The sequence below is a fragment of the Zonotrichia albicollis genome, chromosome 1 (genome assembly GCF_047830755.1).
Source record: "Zonotrichia albicollis isolate bZonAlb1 chromosome 1, bZonAlb1.hap1, whole genome shotgun sequence".
Lineage (NCBI taxonomy): Eukaryota > Metazoa > Chordata > Aves > Passeriformes > Passerellidae > Zonotrichia > Zonotrichia albicollis.
Genome location: NC_133819.1, coordinates 129,945,431 through 129,957,439, shown reverse-complemented (window position 1 = coordinate 129,957,439; position 12,009 = coordinate 129,945,431). Strand labels below are relative to the sequence as shown.

The 12,009-nt window shown below is 35.3% G+C and overlaps 1 protein-coding gene across 49 annotated transcripts in view; it reads left to right on the top strand.

The window, feature by feature from the left end:
• RIMS2 (regulating synaptic membrane exocytosis 2) overlaps positions 1-12,009 on the top strand; it is a 457,129-nt gene that overhangs the window by 255,055 nt on the left and 190,065 nt on the right. For 29 of the 49 annotated variants that reach the window (XM_074553869.1, XM_074553702.1, XM_074553753.1 and 26 more), the window contains 2 exons: positions 3,362-3,409; positions 10,807-10,937. In XM_074553869.1, the coding sequence (XP_074409970.1) occupies positions 3,362-3,409; positions 10,807-10,937 (179 nt within the window). The remainder of the gene's footprint in view (positions 1-3,361; positions 3,410-10,806; positions 10,938-12,009) is intronic. The other 20 variants (XM_014270235.3, XM_074553775.1, XM_074553760.1 and 17 more) reach the window with 1 other exon arrangement.

Sequence of the window (12,009 nt, the reverse complement as noted above, 5' to 3'; positions counted from 1 at the left end):
CTTTTTAATATTTGGGTTTATCATTCTACCATTTTTGGAAGTTTTGAAACTTTAGAAAAGATAGTGAAAAAATCCTGTTTGTAAAGTTAGAGATGTTTTGAAAAAATAGAATAAACTATGAGATTTTCTAATTTTAGATCTTTAACAAAAGTGAAGTAGTAAGGTAAATCTGAATTTTAAAGTTACAAAAGATATTTTATTTTGATTGCTTCAAAATGGATGTGCTTCAGTATTTTTGTTTTCCATGTCTTAATCGTCTCTTTTCTAGCAGAACAGTTGATGGATCATATATTCATTCAAAATGGCTAAGTAAGGTAGAAATGAAAGGAAATACTAAATTCTGAATGTAATTGTGAATGTGCTCTTTGTGGGGAGTGCCTAGACAGGAGAATAACTACAGAATCCTGGCAACAAACGAGCTGTAAATTAGTAAATGAGGATTGTTTTTTGTGGAAGTGGTGGGTCAGTGATATTCTGGTTGATGGTGGCTGAATTCAAGCAGGTGTGATGGATCTGAGGGGAACAGATGAAAGGCAAGATTTTGGAAGTGTTTTCTGTATTTTCTGTGCCTTTGAACAGTAGCATGTATCCTGAGGGATTGCTGTTAGTGCAGCTGTGGTTACTGGCATAGGCAGTGAAATACAAAAGTTGTAGGCAGAAATGGAAATAACAGTTTGGATGAAAGTCTGAAGTATTTGAATGAATACTGGAGTATAGGCTTATTCAAACAGTACTATAGATGCTTAAAGCATTTTTATATATAAGTTGGTATTTGGAATCTATTTCTTTAGGTTCAGTATGGTTTTGGCTGGTTTAGCTGCAGCAATGCCACTGTAGCATTCAGGGATGTCTTTGTCTGTTCAGTCTTCCATGTTTTCCTCTGTATTGGCACTGGTCTGTGTAAGTGTTTTCTTTGTGGAGGTCACAGTGTCAGTCTAGAGCTGACTAATAGGATTGACCACAAAGTAAACCATTGCACATAGACAGAAAATCCTCTTTACATTAATAATTATTCTGGTCAAGTACATATGTAATTGAACAAATTATGTGCAACTACAGTAAACTATTGTGTGTTATAACTTGCTCATATAATTTATCCATATTATCTGTGTTTTATTTTATAGCACTTTTTATTCATGTTGTTTTTCAGGGGAGTATCTGATAGTTATTGCAATTATAGTTTTTCTATTATTTGCTTTGTCTCATTTCTGTTTCTGTATTTTTTCACTGAGTTGTTTTTCCTTTAATATAATTTTGAAAAAGTCAAAAGTATTCCTTGTATGTTGGTGCTCTTAGCTTAACTACTGAATTTTATCTACATTTTTGATATTGTATGAAAAGTATAACTTGAAATTCTTTTCCAATAGTTAGGTTTGGGGAATAACAACATAAGACCATGTAAATGAATACCAGTATAAAATCACATTATTAAATTTTTGTGCTGGTGGAAGTTCTAGCAGAAAAAGGGTATCATTTATAAAATTAATCTATATCCCTGTACACTTGAACCATAGAACCACTTCAATGGATTTTCCATACATATTCAGTTTATAAAGCAATAAAAAAATAAAGTTATAGTAATTATGGTTGTAATATATACAACATAATTGAAAGCCTTTATGGTACATTAATAAGGGCCTATATGTCAGCACATTGAGGGGATGAGATCAAGTACAACACGTGCTACCCCCCCCCCCTTTCATGTGTTCTTTTTCCTTTCCTTTCTTCCCTTTGTACCTCTATAAAATTAAATTGCTGTTGCTCTAACACCAAAACCTGGAAAGTTCTAGGTGGTGCACACAATGTATTGATTTTTCCTCCATTTCCAAGGCAGAATATGACAGGTGAGAGCCCTTGGTACATGGTGGGAGAGATTCTGTCCCTCTTGGGATTGCAATATCCTGTGATATTTTTTTTTCCCTTGTAAAATTGAACTGAAACGAGCTGAAGGTCTACTTTTACTGTGACTAGGTCACATTCTGACACCCTTAACTCTGGGCTCTGCAGTCCTGCCTGTGCAGAGTGGCAGGTACAGTGCAGCTGCTGCACCCTGCAGAACGCAGGGAGCACATCAGACAAAACCCGTGATCCAGACTGCCAAATTTTCTTATGTATCCTCTTTCTTTGGTATAAGAACAGATTATTTCACACATTTTATAGAACAGATTTCTTGATCATCTGTGCATGCCAAATAAGCAAGGAAGGTGGCAGAAGCATCAGCACAGTGCCTATTTCCATGCTTTGAGTACATTTCTAATGGAAGTGAATATTGAGTAGTAGCTTTTTTCTATCATTTTGAATTAGAACAATAATATCAGGAAAACTGAGCATAAGTAAAGGAGATTCCAACCTTTCAGATGGCTGTGATTATTGTGACCTACTCCATGCTCCTGTTCTCCCACTCACCAGCCCTCTGAGGTATCAACAGATGCTCCTTTTCCTGTCCATGCCCTATACTCTGTACTAATTCTGTGCCACTCCATTAGCTATTGCCCTAAGCTGAAGGTGAGGAGTGGTTGCTTGGAATTTGCAGCTAGTCCAGGAACTTGTGTTGCCTGTACTCAATGTAGTCTTGATGAACCTACTGGTGGCCACAAGGCTGTATGGGGTCTGAAGTGTTACAGCACAAAAATATGTTATAAATGCATCTATACATGCAGTTTGTTAAATTTTCTAGATCCCATTTCATGCAAGGATTTTGTGTGTATACCATATGTCATTTCTGTTGTGATTGCTAGAGAATATAAATACATTGTACCTTCCCTCAAGTGAAGTTAATACCAGAGAGCACAAACTTTCTTTAATTGTTTTCTAAGTATTTAGGAGGACTTATCAAAGACATGACTCTTAAAGTTGCAAAAAAGAGGAAACCTTTTATTTTACTCACTTTCCTAAGTAACCAAAGCTGTCAGTATGTGAATTGTACTTGTTTCTCTCTGAATGTGCATGTACAATCTCCCTGAAAGAGATGATCAACCTTATGTTTCCAACCCCACTTTTAAATCACACTTTGCTTACCTTTTGTTTCTGTTACATGTTATTTCTAAATCTATTGTAAATGTTGTCTATAGACTTGCAAAGAGAAATCCTTGCTCGTGGGGAATCAGTGGCAAAATTCCTGCTGACTTCCCTACAGCAAGAATTTCCACAAAAGAGTTTTGATATGATTTGGTAACAGATTTGCAGATTTAATTTATGCATTGCATTAAAATACTTTTTGTTAGATAAATATGTTGTTGGTGTAAAGCTGTGTTTAAAGTAATAGTTATGTGTCTTTGTTTTTACTTTTGGTCTTTTAGTTTCCAGCGTGTTGTCGTTTTTGGTTTTGTTTTATTGCTTTTTCTTTAATTTTGCTTACCAGAGCCAAAGCCTTAGTAGAAGAACAACGCCTTTTGTTCCTAGGGTTCAGGTAAAGACTTCGTCTGCCTGACAGAAACTAAAGTTGTGGGTTTTTCTTTTGTTTGTTATGGAAAATGCATAGTAGGAAAACGTTACATTATAGTCCGTTTTCCCATATTTTGAGTGTGTTGCTTTAAACCATATTAACAACTTTCATGTTATCTTGTGATCAGCTTGTAAAATTCTGCATGGGGATTAAAATATTAAATTTAATTTAAAGAGACATCTAGTTTTTTCTAGTTGCCCAATATTAAACAGGTTTCAATAGTGATGATGACTATGCATCCCACATAAAATATTTGTGCATTGTTTAGGCAATAAATAATTTTGTGCTTGAGTTTATTATGTAAAGATGAATGTCTCTTTAAATAATTCATTATCATTACTTAACACATATTTTTTTTTTGCATTTTCCTCATAATAGTAGCGCCTTGAGTAGAAGATGGGCAAAAAATTGTACCTTGTTTAAATAAACAAATTTGTTGTTTATGGAACTTGGTTCTTGCATTTTTAAGTACATCAATATAGCCAAAACTTTACTTGAATAAAAAAAATTCTCCCATTGTCTTACTGAATTTATTCAGCTTTGATATTCTGTTTAGGTACAAGTTGTTTGCCTTTTTTTCATTAGGAAGCTTCTAAGGTATGATAGATTTATGCAAAAAATAGGTTTTACTAATATTTCACAATGCTTTTTTTGCTTTGCTGCATGTTTTTATTTTTTTTTTTTTAACCAGAATATTATCTGATTTTCTTACAAAATATCTTTATGGAGATGTTAATCTTTTATGTGGCAGTTTTATAAATGTTTTTCTTTGATTAATTGACCAAAATGTAAAGGATGACCTAAGTGATCAGAAAGAGATGACTGAATTTCATTATGAAATGGAAAAGAGATAATTTTTTTTTATAAAGGAATTCTAAATAAGACTGTAATTAAGACATCAGATATGACTCATATTTGATTAAGTACACTTTTTTCACAATGCAGTATTCTCAAGAGTATTCCTTACAACTGCTTAAATATAAATTCAAAAATTAAGAACTTCCAAAGAAAAAAGAGATTATAAAATAATGCCTTGATTGTATGATTTAAAGCTAATTTATGTGCTATTGACATAAGCTGGCTTTGTATGAAAAATTTAAAACCTTCTTTAGCACGATTAAGAAAGCTGTATTCTGCTCATGATAATGAATTTGTAGAGGTACAATTACAAGTTGTTAAGTAGTTCATAGAGGTAAATATTATATAAGTAGTTTTTTAATATTTATTTCTTTTTATATATGTGCTAAATAAATTATAAATTATATGAAAGTTTATTCTTCAAGTTAAAAAGGAAATCTCTGCCTGAAATCTGCATGTTTCATGAAACACTGTAATGTAGAAATAACATGTAGTAGTTCCATATTTTAATTTCATTATACAAAATAAAGACATAGACATAAATGTTGTCTGTTCCACTTAGACTAATATCATCTCATGAAACAAAAAAAAATACTTTGCTCAAATGATTATGGTAGTTGAGAAAAGAAAAGAAAGTCGTTTGCTAGAAAGTATCTAACAAGAGGTGAAAATGTTTAAGGCTTACTTGCTCACCCTTTGGATGCATTATTTTTTATATTGTAGGTAATAATTGTCCTTACCCCCGGTTTTGTCTAAACAATCAGTGCCTGTGGAGTCCTTGTTATCTAAGGACTTAATCTAAGTTTTTTTTTGCAGAGCCCAGTAACAGTCCATGCTAAACATAAGGGTTTTGACAAGAGTTCCTGAAGAGCTCAAAATTATGACCTTGGCAAAATCATTGCACCTACTCTGAAACAAAAAGTGATCCATCTGCCCACTTCTAGTGGTGATAGTAGATAGTATAAAAAGATTAATGTTAGATATAGTCACCATGCAAGCTGCTGAAAGAACAGGAATTCTCCAGTGGTCTTCAAACAAGGGTATTAGGAGCAGTCCAGCAGCAGTGCAGAATTCTGGTTACTTTTTTGGCATGACAAATTCACTAAATCAGAGCTCTGAGCTGCTGTTTACGGTTGTCAGGAAGTATACATTTCATTGTGGGCTGAGGTATAGCTGTGCCTGTAGAACTCCTTACAAGAATGAAAATCTCCAAACATTCTGTTTATACTTATTTGTTTCATCACTCTAAACAGGAAATGTGTATCTTTATTCTTGCTTGCATCTTCTTTACTTGTTATTCTGAAACTGATCCTTTCTGGCAAAAGCTTCTCTTCCACACTTCCCTCCATGACATTGCATTCATCTTCTAGCTCACTGGGAGATTTCATACAATCATCATTATTTCATTGGGAAGAAAGACATTCAGTTTCTTTCCTATCAAATGCCCACCGAGCTTTTACTAATTTTACATTACTTGTAAAAGTGCATCTTTATTTCCTGAACTTTTAGATTCAGTTTGCCATACCAGTAATTTTCAAACTTGCAGAGTGATGCTTTATGAATCTCTGTAGGGAAAAATCTGTTCTTAAAATCGTGTTTTCTATGCAGTATCTCTTGTTTACTTGGCAAAGCATTCTTTTGAGCTAGAGTTGCCTCTGGGTTTTTCTAACTTCAAAAATTTCAGCCATCCTTTTGGCTTTAATACAGAATATCAATTTATTTGATCATGTATAAAAATATCTAAAAGGTGAAACTACTAAAAAAGAGATTTAAAAAAGAAACATAGATTAGGGCAGCATAAATACTTCTATAATTTCCTGGCCTTTATATCCTACATGCTTTTCCATTTGACAGCCTTTTCTTGTAATTGTTCAAGCATATTAGACAGCAGCTGAAGCAGAAAGCAATAGTAGTTTGAATTAGCAACCCTCAGTGCTCAGGATTTTTTAGAGGTGTGTTTAACAACATTCAAAACTGGCCTCAGCTATGCCACGGACATCAACACCTCAGGGCAGTTTCAGCATCTACATAAGCTTAAGTCCAAAAAAAGATTATTGCAAGTATTTTTTAAAATAAACTGAGATTTTTTTTGTCAAACAACAGATCCTGCTGGTATATTTTTAGTTTTAGAATAATGTGAGAAAGAAAAGTAGTATATAATTTTAAAATAATAATAAACATAATAAACATCTGTGTAGGTTACATGAAAAATTATAATGAGCAACAGAAGGAAAAAAAATGTCTGGCCAGCTGTCTCTAAAAGCCAGAGATGTTTGAGTAGGTTGTGTGGTAAAAATCAGCTGTAGGGCAGATGGTCTCTCCCAGTGGCACAAGTTTCATCTCTTTTCATGAGATTCATAAAGTAACCCTTATATAACAAAGATATAACTGTAGCATAGGATTTAAAACTTCAAATATTCTCTGTTTCTAAATCTAAATTATGGCTGAAGATAAATTTTGCCTGTATGTCCTGTGTATAAAACTACATAGAATTGCATAGTTGAGGAAACAGTCAAACATTTATGAGATAGGAGTATTGGAGGTGCAACAATAATATTTTCGAGAATTTCTTAACTGATTCCCTTATCAGGGGGAATAAGAGTAGGGGGTTCTTATACATGATTACTTCTTTTCTAAACTCTGACCTCAGTCAGTGCTCTAAAATTTTAGTGAAGATGAGATCTAATAGAAAAAGATGAAATCTAGTAAACTGAATTTATATCCTTAATTTATATAACTTATACTAACTTCAAATAAAGGTGCAAAACTTATCATTCAACATAAACAGAATGAGATGACTGGGGATAAAAGCATCATATAGTCAACCCAGGACAGGTGCCTTGAGGAAGATCTTTCACTTGTACAGTTGAAGGAAAGATCTAAGTACCTCAATACCTGCAGTGGGTGATTAACCCAAATAAAAGACACCTAAGCCCATTAAATCTATTTGAAACTAAGGCTGCTCCAGAGAGTGAGTTGATTCTCCAGGGGAGGCACCTTCTACTGAGGCTACAGAGGACCAATCTTACCCATTATTCTGTGACTCTGTGAACCAGGAATGCTAGCTAGATGTACTAGATACCTGCATCCTCACTTCTCAAAATTCAGCAGCAGCAGTCAGCTTTTATATACTGTTTGTGTACGAAGCTTATTCCAGAAGCAGGACATATACTGCTGTTTAAATACTGTTTAGACTGAAGAGGTTGAACCTGTGTATCAAAATAGTGCCTTTATTATCAAGCTATGCCACATTGCATTCTTCTCTGGAGTACCAAGTCTCATCTGAAGCTGAGACACATTTTGGTTGGGAATGGGAGTGTGTGGTGTTACCAAAGCATGCTTCAGTTTAGCATGGCTGGTTCCAGACATGTATTGTTCTTGTATTAGAACACTAGTGGTTAAAAACCAGAAAGAATGAAGCTGGGGTCAGACCCACATCTCTGTTTCCTTCAGTCCTTTGATTGCAGAAGAGTTCCTGCTTCCTGCACTCTGTGGCAGTTATTCCTACCTGGCAGCCTGTCTGCAGCAGATGCACCCCTCTGTGAATAACAGACCATCTCAGTATCAGGATGCTCTGAATTTAGATGCCTGTTTGCCTGAATGTAGGTCACAGCAAAAGCTTAATAAAGCATTAGGTGCATGTCTGGCTGCTGAAGGAGCCCAGGGAAGGAAAGTATATGAGCATGTGTATGGCTCATTTGTCTCCAGGACTTCAGTGCAAAGTGGGAAAGTATTCAGGTTGCACCACTTCCAAGCAAATCTTAAGTGCCTACATCATAAGTAACCCAGACAGACAAAATCCCATTCAAGAAGGTTTTGTTCAGGTGTTAGTCTCAACATTAGCATCAGCTAGCATGATTTTTTATATAGCATATTTTATGTGTTGTTAGTTTAGCTTTCCCTTTCCTTCATTTAGATCAGGATTGCTTTGTTGAAGTTTCTTAGATGTTCTAAAATTATACAAGTGTGTGTGTTTGTAAAACATCTTGCTAGATTCTTGTTCATCCCAGTCTGTCTTTCAACATATTTTGTGCCAGTTAGCATGGCTAGTTATTTTGTCACCTCATAGCATTTCTCTCATTCATTTTATTTTCCCCCTTCTTTTAATCTCTGGTCCCTGACATTAGTGGTTTCATTCTTCCCGTGTTTCACCAAGAAGTATCCTGTCTATTTTACTTTCACTGTAATTATAAAGCAGCTTTTTATTTGTCCCTTCTTCCTTCTTCTAATCCCATAAGAATGCAATCCCATTCTCCCCTCTATGGGCTTCTTTGACCATTCTCTCACAGTTTCTTCCCTTCTTCTCCTTGCATCCTAGTCAAACGACTCCTTGGGTCACAAGTACCTGTGCTGTGTATTGGAGTGCTAGCAGTGTGAATGCAGGGGAGAGAGAGCTTTCTGGTCTTAATTCTGACTCCTGGCTTTTCCTGTAACAAGGCAAATTAAAGAGCATTACAGGGAAAATATGCCCATTAAGTTCAAGTTTTTCCAATTTTTTATTTCAGAACATCAAGGGAAAAGTAGAAGGTACAAGTCAATGCAAATCTTGAGCTCCTGATCCAAACTGCAGTTGTTAAAGCATCTCAATGAAGTGGTGTCAGATTATTTCAGTTTCTGCTTAAGTAATTCTCTAAATATTTTGACTGAAGTTTTCCTGTAAAAATCAGTCTGAAACAAATATATTTAGCTTGCATATGAACACATAACTCTGGTTGTATTCTTGGTGCCTATATCTAGATAATTTCACATTCATCAGTCACAGTTTTTGATAGTATCTGTATCACAGATATATTTCATTCTCCTTAAGCAAGCATATTTTTCCACAAAAAACAAATGAAGAAGATTTTCTTCAGTGCTATTCCCCTTGAGATGTGGGACTAGCCAAGTCTGTCTTTTGCTTCAGGACTCCCAAGGAAACCTGTGGGTTTAATGTCAAAGAACATTTAAGTTGACTTGCACTTCAGAGGTCATTAAAGGTGTACTGTTGATACAAGCTTTCTGCTTTTCATCCGTAGCTGGATGTAGATAGCTAGAAGTCCAGATAATTCTCAGTGTAGAAAAAATACTCTCAAAGCCCCTGGCTTGTAAGAATGTAGAAACAATATCTAAAATTCACGCTGAGATGATTAGCCACAGGGCCCTTTCACTATTAGTACCAGAAGCATTTAAAGTCTGTAGCAGGGCTAATGACAGGGTAATGGAGGACAAATATCCCATTTTTAATATTGATTCAAATGGTTAGTGGCTACAAGAGTTGCAAGATCTGAAGCAGTGAAGGAAGAAGTACACTGCCACCAATAACTGAGTTGGTGTGTCTTAGTGTAATCTCACTTAGTGAGGTATTAGGAATGGCAGAGAGCTAAATTAGCCTCTTCTTTATGGGTTAAAAGTCTTGAGAATTACATCAAGACCTTTCTTTAGGAGACTGAAATGTTGAAGATGAGGAGCTATGATAGCAGAAGAAAACCCTGTCGCTGGAATTAAGTGAGATTGTTTCCACAGAAAATGCACCTTCTCCTCTTTATATCTACCTGTGCTAGGGTATATTCATGCCTAAAGGTGTATTGCCTGGGAAGGTGTGCAGCTGGGCATTATCCTCTCTGATTCCCTTAAGTTCAGGCAGGGTCACTGTTTTCTTTAAATGTCCTGGTTTGTCCTGTCTTGGGCAAAGTCCTCATGAGGAGAGGCTCCTCAGTAAGCTGCAGCTAGAGGCACTGCAGTGCTACCAGCATGCGGTGGCTTCCTGGCTATTTGGAAGGCTTTGTTTTGCCCTAACTGCACCATTTCCCCCTTCTGCAGTGACTGCTCTGGAGTAGTTATATCTCTTTCTTGGCTGATGTACTTGCAGTCATAGAATTCAAACTGAAATAGATAAATAGCAGCTTGTAATGACTGTAGTAAAAAAGGATAGCAAATCAAGCCTTACACTGGTTAATAACAATTTCTACAAATGAATAATAGTGGTTTTTATCTTGTTACTGAGTTGGGCTATGAAGAGGATTGGATTACTGAGCCTTCCTCTCAGTATTTATGGAGGACTTGTATTATTTCAGAATAAGTGTATATATGTTGAAAAACATTAAGTGATATGAAATATTTATGGGTTTATCCCATAGTCTCTTTAGCACAACAGCCGATGAAAAATTAATTCATTGTACATAAACTCCTCAGAGATGTATATATATGAATACTATACATTAATAATGCAAGTAATACGATACAAGGGAGAATAATCCTAACCAGAGCACCATGTGAAAAACAATTAGTGTGAAGTAAGGTACTTATAGTACAGGGTTTTAAAAAAAGAGTAACTCCTGGTATATACTGAAGCTATTACAGCATTAACTTATTTTTATTCTTTGTTATAAATGAAAAGTAGAATATAATATTTTCTGTTTAAGTAACCAGTATAAATAGAAGCTCATGAGAAAAATTATTTTTAAGGATTACTATACAACTTCATTGTGGAAATGAGTTCACTAATTAATATTTTCTTCCTACAGATAAAACTGTGGTATGACAAGGTTGGTCATCAGTTAATAGTGACCATACTGGGAGCAAAGGATCTTCCTTCAAGGGAAGATGGAAGGCCAAGGAATCCTTATGTTAAAATTTACTTTCTTCCAGACAGAAGGTAGGGTGAACACAAAAACAAGGAATATTTGAATTAGTCTGATACTCAGGTGACATGCACAGCTGAGTTTGTCAGCCATGCTTACATGAATAATGGCTTGCAGTGTTGAGCTCTTGTGTTGAACATAGTATGTAACAGCAAGGTGTCTTTGAACACTAAGTACAAACTTGCTTTCCCTGGTTGTATTATAAAATACTGAATAGAAAAGGAAAGGAAAGGTAAACATGGGGATCTGTTATTTGCAAAGAGTGTTATTAGTGTATTATAGTGCCTGTATTTCCTATGCCAGTTATTCTTCTCTAGAGCAAAGAAGCTGCTACACGGTTGGGTTCATAAATTTCTGGACTGATGAGTCCAGCAGTTTGGTTTGCCCCACCTTTACACACTAAGGCAGTAACAGGTTTGGCATCTGAAACACACAGATACTTGTTCACAGTATCATTGAGGTAAGGCTGAAGGGGACCTGAGAGTTCATGTTTGCACCTTGAAAATTTTCCCTAGAGCACAGGACTTGTGTAAATCTGGATGGTATCATAGATGCACTTAGGAAAAGTTAAACTGTAGTAGGATCCCTATTCCTGAAAAGCACTTTCACTTCTTAGTCCATGATTTTCTGTGTTTCAATTTAGGTGTTGGGAAGACCAGCAGAAGAGATAGTGTGTTTTCCAGTTTATTTTTTTAATTGATGTTTCCTCAGATTGTGTCAGTAGGGGGACATGTTTACTTTTATTTTATAATGTACTAACCAAATAATCCAAAGTTTTACTGCCACTCAAAATAATAGATCATTGGATTACTGAATCTGTAGAACAGAATGCAACTTGTATTTTTACTTCCTTTGCTTTTCCGAATTGCTAAACTGGGAAGATGCTAGCTATCTCCATTACCATTTGAGTTCAGTAGGAATTAAAGCTATTTAGTATTTTGGAAGACTTTTCCAAGTGGCTTTTCCACTTTTTTTGTATACCGTATGTTGACAAGCAAATTTTATGTAACTACCTAATTTGCTGTGTCATTGATGATTAAAAGGATAGATTTTCTCAGGCTCACCAGTATTTGAACAGTTGGTGTA